This window comes from Rissa tridactyla, chromosome 3, assembly GCF_028500815.1.
Source record: "Rissa tridactyla isolate bRisTri1 chromosome 3, bRisTri1.patW.cur.20221130, whole genome shotgun sequence".
Lineage (NCBI taxonomy): Eukaryota > Metazoa > Chordata > Aves > Charadriiformes > Laridae > Rissa > Rissa tridactyla.
In genome coordinates, this window is record NC_071468.1 from 68,120,886 (window position 1) to 68,136,978 (window position 16,093).

Below are 16,093 nucleotides of genomic sequence, written 5' to 3' on the forward strand. Positions count from 1 at the left end.
AACAGAAAGCATTTAGGTAATCAAGCAGAAATACAGTTAACTATCTCCTAGTTTTTTTATCAGTGGGTGGCATTGGCAAGAATCTGGTGCAAGAAGTTTGCAGTGCTAACTAATTTGAAAAGGGGCTTTTCAAAGTGATAATACATAGTGGTATAATCAGTGGTAACACATAGCAGGAAGCTGCACCTCTGAAAGTTTAATGCTTTATAAATTTGCCGTTTAAAAAGAAAAACAACGCAAAACCCTTCCCTATGCACATACCATTTCTGCAATAGGATAACTGATGTGTAACCCTGGAGAAGCAGCATTTTGTAGACTGGATCCCAAAGATGTTGGCTTTATTTTTAAAGGGAAAAGTAAGTTAATTCAACTATTTTTTTGTGTCTTATCTGGATTCTTTTAGAATTCTGTGATTCACAGCTACTGAGTTATCACAGCTAAGATGCTAATGATCTTTGTTTGGTTTTATTGTTTTGTCTATTGAGAATTCAGTGTTTCTGCAAGAGGCATAAAAAAATTAATTCTGGTTCTTGGTGGATCCATCTGTGAATTTTAGTTCTGATTCTGAATTTGACATATTTTTTTGTAATTCTTGCAAAACTCTATAAGGAATTTGAGCAAAAAGCGTCATAGGGAAATCATCTCTTGTGGTTGCTCAGATTTATACAGGAGTCATTTCTATGGCATTGACTTTTCCTTTGGAGTGAACAGTCCATGCGCTTAGTATTTGTTATGGGGATGATATGCAGAAGAACGAGAATAATTGGTACCAGCAGTGCACAGGATCGTTATGTATAGCATACTCGCCCACTGTACTCCGTTTCTTGAGGATTATGAACATAATTTAATTTCCACTGCATGGAACTGGGTGGCTTTTAGATACAGATGGGTTCTCCCCTGGCTGATGCAGGGAAATGCGCGTTTCTCAGTGGCACAAATGATCCTTCTACCAGAGAATAATCTCAGGGAGATGGCGTTGGTTGTATCACTGCCCTGCCTCAGGGCCTACATTTTACCTGGGGAACATAAAAACTGGGAACAGCTGCAAGTGGGATGTTATGTATTAACATACTCTCTCATTTGCTTTCTTCTCTCCTGCTGTTTTCTTGATGATCTGTATTGAGTGTTGACAGTGGGATGGCTGCAGTCGTTTTCCACCGCTACCGCTTGCCCACTAACGAACTTTCTACTGTCAGCAATTACAAGATTTTTGCTGGATATGCTAGTAGGCTTCGATCCCAGTGCATCTTGCTCTAAAAGCAGGAGTTTCTTTTCTACTCACTTCAGCTACATAACAGATGAGAAGACACCAAAGAAGCTTCCTCATATGGTGGTGCATACATGTGTTTGTGTGGTGCTGTTCTTAAGCTAATATGCTTTGTTTCTCCACTGGGACTTTGTGGTCCAAGCAGTTTTAAATTGTATTGACTTGATTATGTTCTGAAAACAGAACAAACCTAGTGACCAGATCTATGTGTAAGTTTGTCCGCACAGAGTTTGTCTAGGGCATACACCTGTAGAGGTGTGACCGCAATATACTGCAAGCTTGAAGCCTGCGGATGGGACACTGAGAAAGGTGTGCTTGTAGATGTACACTGGAAGTCAGCTGATGAGATCTCTGACACTGTTTTACGTAGCTTGCCTACCACAAAGGCTAAGGCCACATGCCTGGCTAGATGCATCTTTTAAGTGCCTTGGCCCCATTAAGGTTAATATAAAATGGGAAAGACTGAAGCTGGGTTTCACTGCTTGCCTCAGCTTTCGCATCTCTAAGATGCCACTTGGGGTACCTGCTTTCTTCCTCTCTTGTCATGTGTTAAACATTCATTATTTACTAGTCTTAAAATGTGTTGTATAAAAAAAGGTAACAGACCGATTAAACCAATACCTTACTTGTATAACGTTGTGTAATTTTTTGGGCAGCTGTGTTTCCCCTCTCTATTTGGTATCTCAAGGATTACAAGAAATTAATTTCTTTATAGCTGTACTTGACTTGCAATGTTTTAAAAGAATGACTGAATTATATACCTCTTTAGTGAAATATTCAGTGCGTCTCGTTTTGTTGTTGCAGCAATCACTGAAAAGAAGAGGGAGCAAAGACCTACCAAAATCAGAAAAAAAGTCACAGCAGACACCAACAGAGGTATGTTGTAGTATCAGTAGCCTGGATTCTCAGGTGGAAGCTTCAGGGACACTGTGGACATGATGTACATGATTTGTAGATTTGCATGTTGCTGGCTTGTTTGCACGCTCTGTTACTTTCCTGTAGGCTGTGAAACGGAGACCCCTTGCCCCAGATGTGCAGTCAGACCACGCTATGTCAAGGACCACCTAAACAAGCCACTGGTCCTGCAACAGCACCCAGGAGCTTTCATGTCCTCTATATTTTAAGCAAAATAAGTAAATGGGAGCACCAGTGAAACAAGATTATAGGCCCTTCGTGTGCTTACTTCAGGATTTTTGAACACCTTAAAGTCTATCACAGTGTTGCAAGCCTAGAAAATATAAGGATTTTCTACAGGCCTCCCACCCCTACAATGTATTTTCTGGGGACTGTGCAAACTTCAGTCACAAGTGAAATAGTCTTTTCTCCTCTTTTAAATTCAAGTATTTATTAATTGATCAGTGAAAAAATGATTGCAGGAAAATCTCTTAGTATCTTAAGCTATGCACCAGCGATTGCAGCGACTGTTAATCTTGTAATTTAAGACCATCCACTGGAGGTCTCCTGTTTTACATCGTTTCTTCAAATACTTCTTTTTCTTTTTTCTAAGGAGGACAACGAAGACCTGAAATGCCAGCTACAGTTTGTCAAAGAAGAAGCAGCCTTGATGAGGAAGAAAATGGCTAAGATTGATAAAGAGAAAGACAGATTTGAACATGAGCTGCAAAAATATAGATCATTTTATGGGGATTTGGACAGTCCCTTGCCAAAAGGTGAAGCAGGTGGGCCACCTACCACAAGAGAAGCTGAACTCAAGCTTCGATTAAGACTTGTGGAGGAGGAAGCTAACATTCTTGGGAGAAAAATAGTGGAACTAGAAGTAGAAAATAGAGGACTGAAAGCAGAGCTTGATGATTTAAGAGGAGATGATTTCTCAGGGACCGCTAACCCGCTTCTGGGAGAGCAGAGTGAATCCCTGTCAGAATTACGACAGCATTTGCAGCTAGTAGAAGATGAAACAGAATTGCTGAGGAGAAATTTAGCTGATTTGGAAGAACAAAACAAGCGCATAACAGCTGAGCTGAACAAATACAAGTACAAGTCTGGGGCCCACGAGAGCTCTAGGCACCATGATAATGCCAAGACAGAAGCGTTACAGGAGGAGCTAAAAGCTGCACGAATGCAGATCAACGAGCTGAGTGGCAAAGTCATGCAACTCCAGTATGAGAACAGAGTCTTAATGTCCAACATGCAACGCTATGACTTGGCCTCTCATCTTGGGATCCGTGGCAGTCCCAGAGACAGTGATGCGGAAAGTGATGCAGGAAAAAAAGAGAGCGATGATGATTCCCGTCCCCCTCACCGCAAAAGGGAAGGCCCCATCGGTGGGGAAAGCGACTCTGAGGAGGTACGCAATATTCGGTGCCTGACACCCACGAGGTCTTTTTATCCGACACCGTCCGGGTGGCAGAAAAGCTTCACTGACAGGCAGCAGATGAAGGACATTCGCTCTGAAGCTGAGCGGCTGGGCAAGACAATAGACCGCTTAATTTCTGACACGAGCACCATCATAACAGAGGCAAGAATTTATGTAGCTAATGGGGACCTCTTTGGACTGATGGATGAGGAAGACGATGGCAGCAGAATACGTGAGCATGAGCTTCTTTACCGGATCAACGCACAGATGAAGGCCTTCAGGAAAGAGCTCCAGGCTTTCATCGACAGACTCGAAGTTCCAAAGTCTTCGGATGATCGAAGTGCAGATGAACCTTTGTCAGTGAGTCAGGTAGACTTTTACTTATTACGGCCTACAGGTAAAAAGGCTCTGTCAAATGAATTAAGCCTCAAATTCGATGTATGGCACATGAAAATTATTCTAGACAGTGGACAAAATTCACTACTTCTTAGATTATTTTAAATCCTCATTGGGCCATATGAAACCTTGTTCTATCAATGGGGCTGTTTGTGAACATTGAGTGAGTCTGATCTCCTGGAAATTAAAAGAATTATGCTCTAGGAGGTGGAAGATTTTACTCCTTTCTGGCCTGGGCAACTACAGTTGCCAGAGTTGTGCCTTCATTGCCAGTAAAGGCAGTGCAGACAGCATTTTTCGCACATAAATTAACATGATTGTTTTCTTAGTGGTTGGGCTCCTGTTAGATGAATAAAAAGAAAATCTTACAAATTTTAAACAGGAGGAAACATTAAATTTCCAAAATTATAAAGAATATGACAAACCACAAAGAAAAATAAACCATGCAAATCTACAGAGTCACAGAGCCACATGGTAGTGTGAATATTGGAATTGCTGTAACTAATTGTAACTTGTTGAAGCCCTATGGGTCACTGCTTACATGCAGGAGTGACTAGCATCTTTTCTGTAGTTTGTTTTTATGCAGAATTGTTCCAGAGAGGTTTGGGGGAGCAAATTCCTTGCTGACTCAAGATCTTTTGCCATGAAAAATGAAAAATTACCTACCCTCATCTTATCATGCAATCCTATAGTTGGCAAATCTTGTTATTGCTCATGGTATTATCCAATGTTTTATTAAGTCTCTCGCTGTGTTAATTTACTTTGTGCTGTCCTGGTAGCTTACAGTCAAAGTAGTTGCCAGGTGAAGCTGAAAGCTATTGTTTCTTATTCCTATGCTGACTAATTAGTCTTTTGTTTCCTTGTATCAGAAAGTCACAGACGCAGTGAGTTTAAAGCTGATCAATTACTATACATGTATTGCATGAAATCAAACAGAAATGGTATTTAGCATGCTCACTTTCTGATGTAGCAATAGCTCTGAGCTTGTAGAGCTCCCATTAGCTTAAAGGCAGAGCACTGCATGGGCATACATATATTTAAAGCAAACTAGTATTTTCTCTAAGCAAATAACAGCAATAGTTAAATTGGACTTTTCAGGGCTTAACCATGCAGAACTCCTGAAGTCAATGGGAGATGGGCACTTGGTCCCTCCACAAGCGTAGTCTGATTCACTATTTATTTTGTTGAAACTTTGGACTTGCTATTCCATTAACTGACTGTTCTCTCTGTCTTTGTATTTACTTTCCCAGATGTTCCAGCCTATCATTTTACTTATTCTCATCCTTGTATTATTTTCATCCCTTTCATACACAACAATATTTAAACTTGTCTTCCTTTTTACACTGTTTTTTGTACTGTAAGTCATTCATCATTTACTGTTCATTGTAGTATTATTTTCAGTTTGTTTATTTTGTCCACCCTCCAAGATAAGAAGTGCAAGAGACATAGTTTCTGTAATAGCCACTGCTGTAAAAACACTGAAGACTACTTGTTTGCCAAAACCAAACCAAAAAAACTGCAAAAACATACCAAAAAGTCACCCAGTTGAATAGGAAACTCACCACGGTGTTCCAGGTAAGCAAACAGAAAATAATATTTTTCACTTTGTCTGGTTTTATCATTTTTGATTAAAAATTTTCCGAGTAACTGGAACCAAGTTAATATTCATTAATTTTCACCAAATCAGAAGCAAACCAGAAATACACGGAGTGCGTGTGAGGAGTCTGTGCCTTTCCTCTTCCCGTTCCCGGAAAAAGAATTTGTATTCTAGCCACATATGAATAGTAAAACCACATTTGATGTGTATTCTGCAATTGCATGTCACAGCTTGTGTATATTTTGCATGATTGTGATGATAATGTTTTTCAGCACTGTATTATATGGATTAGACACCACAGAGGGGACAAAATCAGAAGGATTTGTATATAGAGCACTATATCTGGACATGTGGCGAGGAGCTGGAGCCCCTGAGAATAGGATGCAAGAGGAGGAGGTATCAGAGTAGGCAAGGAGTCTTCTGAGAGACGTAGCCTGGCTGCATTCTCTCTGGGCTCTAGAAGAATGATGCTGACAGTCTGACTTGAACTGGAGAGAGTGATGCTAGTCACCTTGTCTGATGCCAAGTGTCATTTCCTAAAAACCCAGTTTATCAGATAACATTTTCCAGTCTGTAGCCGACAGGGCTCTGGATTCTCTCTCCAGGTTTCAGAACGAGTTTTGAATGAACATGGTAACACTTCGCTTGCTGAGTGACCCCCGTCTAACCATGTCGTTGGTAGTGAGCGACCATAGGTGAGGGAAGCTTGTGTACATAGGTGTACATCAGTAGTCACCGAATATTCCTCTCTTGCCTACGAGAGGCTGCACTGAGAGCACAGGCAACTCCTGATCTTTCTACCACAGTGAACACAGGCAATTCCTACAAACACTATGAAAACCTCATCTGAAATGCCAAGCGTGGCTCAGTTTTCTTTTCTGTTTTATTCAACCTGTGTTGAAACCCCTGACTCCTACAAATGTGAGTTCTCCAAAGGTGATCATTTACAAGTGTATCAATGAAATTTTTTTGTGCAGATGCCATGATAAAATAAACCTAGTCATAAATAGTGGTAATAAATAAAGCAGCTGTTTTTCTAGCTGGCAATAAGGATTCCCTTTGATTTATCAGTCTGTTCACTTAACCCATTTCCCAGTGAGAACAGTTCATCTCCATGCCTGGGTTGTGCTCTGCTACCTGAAGTAGTAGAGAGGCACCGTTTTGAGGGATGCTCCTCAGATGGAATCAGAGTTTGAGCAATAAGATTTATTTTATGAGAACAAGAAAAATAGTAAACTCACAACATTCAGTATTAAACAAAGCTTGTATTTGTCTCTTTGTTTGTCTAGCTTTGCTCCGGCATCCTCTGCAGGTGTAGTAACCTTGATCAGTTAAATCACTTAACTGTGATCTAATCCAAATACTTATTCCTACGAGAGGATGTTGTCGCCATCATTTATTTTGTAGTTAGCAAGATATGTATAAAGGAAATGAAAATAAATATATGTGAGATTAATAGATAGCCTTGCCTGGTTTCCTGATTAAATAGAAAGTCAGGCCCAAAGTAATTTTGAGTTTCTAAGATGCTCTAATTTATGCTCAGTTGCCTGAAGGTTGTTCCACGTATTAGAAACTATTATAGCAAGGTATAATTGCATGTCATCCTTTCACAATGAATTTCTGTAACTGTAAAGATAGTTCTCAAATCACTGGGAAAAGGCCCTTCTGCTGCTTTTCTTTCAGCAACTCCTGTAATAAATTTTTCAGCAACTGCTTGAGAAATTCTTATCCCCCCCCCGCCCCCCAGCCCCCCCATGGATTTGCAATTTGGACATTAAAAGTGTAATAACTTGAGGCTTAAACTTGTCATATCAGGTCTTAGCACAAGACTGACTTTTTGAGTTTCTTTCTAGTTTAGTGTCTCCCTTGGGGCAAGAAAAGATCATTTGGGTTTTGTTAAATGTTACTGGCTCAATCCCATAAAAGAGAAAAAATCATACTTAAATCTGATCTGAAGTTTTGGGCTTTCAGATTTTAACCCACACTTGTTTATACTTTTCTCAGGCTTGTATGTGATAAAGATGAGTAGAGAGGGTTTGATTTACACTTAGTGTATCAGTAACAGTACTGTAAAGTAGTAGGAAAGTTTCATACACTGAATTCATACATCTTGGAAGTAATTGTGAAAGATTTGTTTCTTTCTCAGATATCAGAAAAAGTGAGGATCAACCTCTTGAGAAAAGGTAGAGATAACTTCTGCACAGGACTGGCAATTATAACCCCATTGATTTCTCACAATGTTTTTTTTCTTGCATGTAGCTGGAGCTTTCCTCATTCTAATTCTGTCAGGCATCAGCAAAGCAATTTCAAAGCTGAGACCTTTTGGGACATCTAGGGAGCTATTGCACAGGCTACAGTCTGAAATTAAAGCATCTGAAAGCATACAAAATCATTTTAGAAGCTCCCCGCAGTCTTTGAATCTTCGATGAGCAAGGAGAATGGTGAGAACCCCTGCCAGCCTCAGTACAGAGAAATCTCAATGCGAAATGATATGTGTTTTTCATGTCCTTCTGCATTCAGCTTGAAGGGAGTGATTGGAGCTGCTTATCTGTTTCACACCAGATATTGCAGAGAAGTTCACAGCCCTCCATTTTTCGCTGTTTTGAAAGCTGCTGAGAAATAATAAATCAGTGTGGACATCCATCCATAGCCAGAAGATAACATCTAGCCAAAGAAATAATTGTTCTGTGTCTTGCTAAATTGAAATAACTTGGTCTCACAAAGAAACGCAATAACTATACTTGCCAAGAAAGGAAGCAGATTCTCCCCACTCAGTTACTGGCCTGGTGGGCAAAGTCCACCTCACAGGTGAGTAAGTAAATGCAGCTGAACACGTCCACATCCTCTAGCAGGAGTGCATGGGAGTCGGGCAGGGCAGAGCCAGGCAGAACACTGCTGATTCACTAGATTTTGTCTGCCGCATAGCATCTCATTCCAAAGAGCAATAATAAGAAAATATAATATTTTGCTTTTATGTGGCAACAAGCTGGATATGCCAAGTTACCTATCAGTTAAAATCTCAGTTATACCGATAGCACATTCACAAGTCCCGATTTAGAATATTCTGACAAAATATTAATATTCTGGCAAAAATATAATTGAATTTGAACCCCAAGATTGCCTTAATTTTACATTTATCTGAAAGATTAAATTTCTGTTTCCTGTCGTCCCAGGGAATTCATTCTGTCTTCTTTCAGAAAGAAGAAATCTTTCAACTATAGGTCTAATTCTGACATTTTTACACTTGTGTAAATTGGCAGTAACTGCAATGAATTTTTATGTCATTTAGAAAATAGATGCATTTTTTCCTATAAAACAACCAGATAAATTAAATTACTTTCATATTTAAAGTCAGGTCTGAATGCCCTGACCAAATACCTCTACTATTATTTTTTTTTACTGTTACTGAAAAATTCCCATGATACTGGAATGGGATTTTTTTCCATTTCCATTCCCAAAAGATGATAATCTTTTCCAGGATCAGAGATATTCCTCTCAACCAAAAATATCCATGCCTGAAGCTCCAGTTAGAGATAGAATAAGTGTCTGCTGACACATGTCACCAGTGCTTCAGAATCAAAACGAGAAGAGAGCAGGTGCTATGGTGCAGAAATATGCCTGGCGGTCGGAAAATAGAAAATTGCCAAAACCATGGCTGTCTAAATATGTGTTATAAAAAGAGATGAACTGCACATGAACTTTGGGAGTTGTTTACAAAAACAAGCAGAGCTTTAGGATATTAGATGCCCTTCCCCTTAATCACCCCAGAATTTGATAGGTGAATAGGACATTTCTAAAGGCATCAGTATCAGGGATGTAATTCCCATTGGCTTACATTTCTGTCTCTGATTTAATGCCAGGGGAAGTGATATTCAAACCCGGCTTTTGCCATTACACATGCAGTTGCCTATGGGGAAAATTACAGTGGCTCTATTTAAAGTAAACATCTAAAGTATCTGCCACCGATTTCCAATGTAACCTTGGAGAAGTGACATGACATAACACTTTGTTGGTTCTGTATCTCCACTAAATTATATACTATTGCAGAAGTGCACAACAGTAAGAGGAGACAGAATTTGTATTCCCTTCTGCCCATTTCTTGATTTATACGTGCACTCCTGAGATGTATTTGCCAGGATTATCAAGGTGTAAAAAGTACCATCATTCAGGAATCTGATGTTGTGGTTGGGTTGATTACAGTGGCAGCAGTGCTGTTCTTCCTTTTTGTTACCAAATTTATGTGGACACAGCAAAACAGGTGTGCCATAACCAAGCTACTACAGCAGAACTGAAGACGCTCTAAAGTGATCTTGAGTGCAGACTGTTAACCGGAATGCACACTACCCTAACTATGTAATTAGATTATAGCCCACACTAAAACTCATGCTCCTTTGCCTTCAGTCTTCCATGATGAAGAAAATTTTAGCAGAGGGCTTGTTTAAAATGCCCTCACACCTTTTTTTGTTGAGGTGCTGACTTTCAGCACAAATAGACCTGATATCAGGTATGAACAAAGTACACTTTGCCTGTAGAAGCAGTGCGTTGGAAGTAATAAACCTACTACTACTAATAATAATAATAAAAAATAAGCCTTCCTGCTTATTTTGCTTGTGCCAAAGGCCATAAAGCCACATTTGCTGCTTTGCTGCTGTTGGGGGATGGACAGTCTCTGATGAATAATGTTTTTTTCCCCAAGTGCAAAAGTCACTACCGCTACACTTAAGGGTATCAGGAGCAATGAGCCCAGCTTTTTAGAGCTTGCTTTGTGGGTTTTTTTGTCCCAACTTTGCTCTGTGTTTCCCATACTAGGATGAGCTTAACGTGGCCCTTTGACCTATCAGAGGGGTCCAGCTCTTGTCTCTTAATGAGCCCCTCAGCCTCACACATTTCTAGTTCCTCATGCTGACAGAAATGTAGGATTTTGCCTGAGTGAAAACTCAAGTCTGGAATTTAGTCCATTGTTTTCTTTAATTTTACTGTGTTTTACTTCAAAGAGTTTGAGTAACAAGACGAGGGGCATTGAGTTAGCAATATGAAAGACAAGAATAATAACCTATGCTGATGGATAAGGGTGAAAAAACATGTCTTCAGAGTCTGTCTTCGTTTGCAGTGGTGCAGCTGTGCTGGCTTCGGGGAGGAGGCAGCGCTGTGGCACCCAGCCTCCAGCTGTGGGCTCAATTCTGCTCCCCGGCACTCGGGCTTCGCTCCCAGCTGTGTCAGCTGGAGTGTCGCGACGTAACGTCCCAAAAGAAAGTCACATTGTTGCTTTATGAAGAGGGAATTTTTAAATCCTCAGAGTTTAGAGGCTGGGAATTTTCTTCAGGAACATTCAGTCGTGTACTTGGGCATCTTTGTTCAATTTTTAGATGATCTTTGAAATTTTCACAAATAGCCGGAGTCCCATTATTTATGTTACATGGGTGCAGAATAAGCACCCCAGTAATGTATTCAGTGAGACTTACAGCTAGACCATATAAGGAGAAAAATGTGTTTTCCCTGAAACCTGCTTTTGGTATTTACTATAAAATGAACTCAGAGCTAAAAAACTTCGTATTTAGCTGCGCATGGATTGTATCACAGATAAAACCATATTGTTCTAAAGAGGAGAGTGCTGACTAAGCAAAGGATGTGTGAATCCTCATATTTTATCCTTCGTCTCACTGATCCTCTTGTCATCAGCTGCTCTGCCCACAAAAATACACATCACTCCTGCTTAGTGCATTTGAAGACACCCATCTGATAGCAGAATTTGTCCAGAGTTTTATGCTGCATGAGTCAAGTACTTTGTGGCTGTTCTCCAGGTACATGTGAGGACAAATGTTCCCCGAAATGTGAATTTTCTGACTATGGGTGGTCTCAGTCACCGTCCACAGACACATCCAAGCACAAGTATCCGTCAGGGCAGTGGTATGTGCATGAAGCTTCTTCCCGGGCGTCTCTCTCAGTGAGCCAAATGAAAGCAATTAAACACATAGTGCAAGAGGAGAGTTAGTGTGATGGGCAGAGACGCAAAGAAGCTGAACTCCTTGTGCCTGCGGCTCAGCAGGGGGAGCACCTAAATTTCGCTACGCTGGCTTCGGGGTCTCCTGTGGACTTTCACTTGCTGAATCTTTTTTTGTCACATACTGTCCCTTCCCTCACTTCATGCCAACCCTTGCTGTGGGCACTCCCAGTGCTTAAAATCCAGGCTGAGGTGTTTTTAGACCTTCCTCGCTAGCCTTATGCCAGGGATGAGTTTCCCGGCGCAAGGGAGATTCTCCATCCAATTTCAAGCACTTTGCTTTGCCGAGACACAAAGTATCTTAACAGACTGGAGAATCTGATCCAGAAACCTTATAAAGTAGCAGGAATATTTCAGTATATCCCAAAGAAACCATTATCATCATTCCCAGAATGCAAGACAGTAGGTTTAAACAGTGCCCAATAATTCTGCATCTCGTAAGTGATGGTGTATTTAGAATACAGAAAAAGATTTTAGGGAGGAGTGGTTTGCTTTTAGCTCTTTAAGATAGCTGTTAGCCAGCAAAACTGCTGCTTTAAACAAACTCCCTTTACAAAGCAGTTTATGAGGATCAAGTTGCAAAGCTCAAAATGATCATACTGAAAAATATGACCCTGAAAACTGGGTCTGGAAGGCAGCAAAGAATCTTCCTTCACAACATGGACGCTAATAAAAGAAACCTAAAATTGCCTATTGTCATAGCTTTAATATTAACACTGGCTGCTTTGGCAAGCTTTAAAGACTGGACTGCACTATAAAACCTAAAAATGTCCTGGACTTGGAGTTGTTTACACAAAATATGAGGAGATATAAAGTTACAGAGCTGGGGGTTGGAGTAGATGGCTTTAAAACCATCCTCCGTGCACTGACGTCACGTGGAAGCCAGCTGCTGGGATGATGCTGAACGGAACTGTTTTTCAGTTTGCAAAAGTTACGGAGTTATTCAAAGAGAGTTGCAAATGCTGCCCCAGTTGAAAGGTTGTGTCTTGCTTAGCTTTCTTATTTCTTTTAAAGATCAAGATTCGCAGAACTGGATCCCAGCTAGCTATGCATTTCATTGCTTTCACTGCTGTTTAGAAATGGACTGAAAAACTTCTAAAGGATTTCTTATTCCATGAAAGGTATGGTTACAGCTTATTCTAAATCAGTGCTTTTGAACAGTTAAGATTAAAAAAGAAAGCAAATTACTAATGTGGCAAACAGTTATTTCGACATCTCTTTAACATTATTTATATATAATGTGGTGGTCATGTATGTTATATATGGTCTTTATTCTTAGAGAAAGACTCTTCATTAGCTCAGTCAGTTTCTTCAGAGGAGGCACAGATGTATCAACAGAACAGGGATGACAGGTAGTATTGTAAGCACTCGAGTCTCTTTCCTTCTTTCTCTCTCTCTTTGTTTCTTTTTCACTCTTCCTCCTTCTTTCTTTGTCTCTCTTTCTTTCTTCTTTCTTTCCTTTCTTTCTTTCTTTCTTTCTTTCTTTCTTTCTTTCTTTCTTCTTTCTTTCTTTCTTTCTTTCTTTCTTTCTTTCTTTCTTTCTTTCTTTCTTTCTTCCTTCCTTCCTTCCTTCCTTCCTTCCTTTCTTTCTTTCTTTTTCCTTTCTTTCTTTCTTCCTTCCTTCCTTTCTTCCTTCCTTTCTTCCTTCCTTCCTTCCTTTCTTTCTTTCTTTTCTTTCTTTCTTTCTTTCTTTCTTTCTTTCTTTCTTTCTTTCTTTCTTTCTTTCTTTCTTTCTTTCTTTCTTTCTTTCTTTCTTTCTTTCTTTCTTTCTTTCTTTCTTCCTTCCTTCCTTCCTTCCTTCCTTCCTTCCTTCCTTCCTTCCTTCCTTTCTTTCTTTCTTTCTTTCTTTCTTTCTTTCTTTCTTTCTTTCTTTCTTTCTTTCTTTCTTTCTTCTTCCTTCCTTCCTTCCTTCCTTCCTTCCTTCCTTCCTTCCTTCCTTCCTTCCTTCCTTCCTTTCCTTTCCTTCCTTCCTTCCTTCCCTCCCTCCCTCCCTCCCTCCCTCCTTCCTTCCTTCCTTCCTTCCTTCCTTCCTTCCTTCCTTCCTTCCTTCCTTCCTTTTTTCTTTCTCTTTCTTTCTTTCTTACACTCTTTCACTCTTTCATTGCTCCCTCTCTCTCATTTTTCTTCCCTTTCTCTCTCTCTTTCACTCTCTCACTCAACTGTAGTTTCTTTTTATGTATATAGTGCATGGTATTGTGACACATGACACACCTTTGTAATTGAAAAAATACATAAATTTACAATTTCCTTAGTCATCCAAAATACAGCACTTTGTTGGAAATATAATGTAATTGCTTTTTTTTTCTGTAAAATCAAGGGAAGATTTGTGTTTCTGAATGTTTGTGCACATCCAATCTAATTAATCTTTGTTTAAAAATAACATCTCAGCTGATGTCACTGCATATTATTTTCAGAAGTTGATAGAGGTTTTTTGCAAACTATTATGCATTTTTAATACGTGGATAGGAAGGGTGTGGGTAAGACATGGGAAAATAATAACATTAACATCAAATAGTTGCTTAAAATATTTTTGCTTGAGAGGAGGGAGGGCTACAGGAAAAGTTAAGGGAAAATGCAGCTGATGCAGACAGAATTGATTATTTGCTTGAATTTGATTGCTGTAATGAGCTTCTGACCTTGTCTAGGACATGCAGAAAGTGCCAGCACTGCAAGAGCACAGATTCTGTTCTGATCCACACAGCAAATGATAATGTGGCATTTTACATCCCTTTGGATTGCTTAAGCCATGTAAAATACCCATGGGGACATCTCAGTGCACTATACAGAGTTTATACTACCAGGACTACAAATTTGATTTTATTGCTAGTAGGAAAAAAAACAAGCAACCCCCTTCCCCCCCACCCAACAAAAACAAACAAACAAACCAACCCCAACACCCGAAAACCCCCAAATAAACCATCTACCAAACACCAAGGAAAAGAAAGTTTCCTAGAAAGTTTCATAGGAAAAAAAATGTTTCATAGAATTACGAGTTAAAACTCTCTGAGGAATTTATCCACTCTACAATAGCAGTAAAACTGTATAGTAATCCAGCTGCTAGCATCAATAAACATGAGTTTTCTTCTCAGAATTTATGTCAAGAGGAAATTGGAGAAGCATAAGAGGCAATACAATATTTTTGTGGATCTTAGAACTACAAGTGACTATCTGTAACTAACCTCTTCCAAGACTTGATTTAATTTTGATGGTCTCCAACCTCTTTTTATAATCAGAGTTCCATATGAAACAACTTGGAAACTGTTAAGATGAATGCAAACATGGCAATAGTAGTTCCCAGCACTAGGAAACCACCAGGGGCCTTTTCAACGCTATATGCATGCTTGAAAGGAGTACATATTATGTATCTATTCTTATATGTGTAAAAAAAGATCGCTATATAGTATTGACTTTCTTTCTAGTAATATGCTGCTGATTGAAGCATGGTCATTATTACTAGTAGTGCATTAGCAAAATCACCATTTGTGCAAGTTGTAGACAGATTATGACTGCCTGCCCTGGCTTTACAGCGTTTCTACATTTTTCTATTTCTTTCTGACGTGTATTTGAAGGATTCTAGTGAAGCAGAGAGTCTATTTTTGTTTATTTCTCAGAGATGTCTTGAAAGGTTATGAAGACATAAACGTAGACAACAAAAAGAAAAAAGCAAATGACTGTACTAAAAAATACAACCTTTGAATTAGCAAGGTGAGAAAGTATTGAAATGGTTTTAAAGTTCATTAGCAATAGATGTTTACATTGCAACAGGTCTTAAGTGCAGTGGAATTTTTTTGTAAAAGTTGGTTTTGGTCAACACTTACTGAAGTCTGACACAAAGCTGAAACTTTGGCCCGGTGACGTGCAGTCTCTATAGCCTGGCTGCCTTCCTTAAGAAGCCACAAGCAAACCAGTGCTTGACGTCTTTTGTGATGAGAATGCTGTGCTGTCTTTCAGCAGCAATTAGTTTCAAGGAATTTTATGTTTTTATAAAGCTGCCCTGTATATTTTAGGCAGATGGAAGAAGGGTCTGAAATCTGTTTGTTTGAGGGACAGATTGCCATTTCAGAGCTCCAAGGCAGATGTGTGTCAGAGTTTGAAAGAGTAAGCTCCAATACCATGTTACACAGTGACATGGTTACACCATTGTGAAACGGGCTGGCAGAGATGTTTGAAGAATAGTCAGCTTGTTCTCTAAGTCCTCCATCCAAAATTGCTTGGGGTAAACAGTTTTTCAAATCCTGAGTTAGGATCGGGCCTGTGATGGCTGTCAGTTGAGAGATCCTGTAGCAGGACTTCCTATGACCCAAAGACCTGAGTAACCCATTGGGCTTCAGCTGAGCTCTTCTGCTTGCTTGTTCAAGAAAGAAGCTGACTCCAAATTTGGCATCAGCTTCCCAGTCAGCTGAAATAACGCAGACACTAGTAAGCAGTGATTACACAGTAGCCACAGCTGAATCAACAAGACTTGTCCAATAAAATGCAGGATGAGGAAGAACTTTGCACAAAGTTCAAGAATGAATT

General features: G+C 39.7%; 1 protein-coding gene across 6 annotated transcripts in view; it reads left to right on the forward strand.

Moving 5' to 3' along the window:
• The window catches only part of SOGA3 (SOGA family member 3), a 43,741-nt gene that overhangs the window by 26,176 nt on the left and 1,472 nt on the right, over positions 1–16,093 (forward strand). Inside the window, exons 4-10 of one of the 6 annotated variants that reach the window (XM_054197147.1) lie at positions 2,072–2,143; positions 2,775–3,950; positions 4,847–4,861; positions 5,228–5,552; positions 7,834–8,382; positions 12,590–12,696; positions 12,855–12,935. In XM_054197147.1, the coding sequence (XP_054053122.1) occupies positions 2,072–2,143; positions 2,775–3,950; positions 4,847–4,861; positions 5,228–5,338 (1,374 nt within the window). In that variant the 3' untranslated portion in view covers positions 5,339–5,552; positions 7,834–8,382; positions 12,590–12,696; positions 12,855–12,935. Of the gene's footprint in view, positions 1–2,071; positions 2,144–2,774; positions 5,553–7,720; positions 7,758–7,833; positions 8,383–12,589; positions 12,697–12,854; positions 12,936–16,093 lie in introns of those variants that run through there. The other 5 variants (XM_054197142.1, XM_054197144.1, XM_054197145.1 and 2 more) reach the window with 5 other exon arrangements.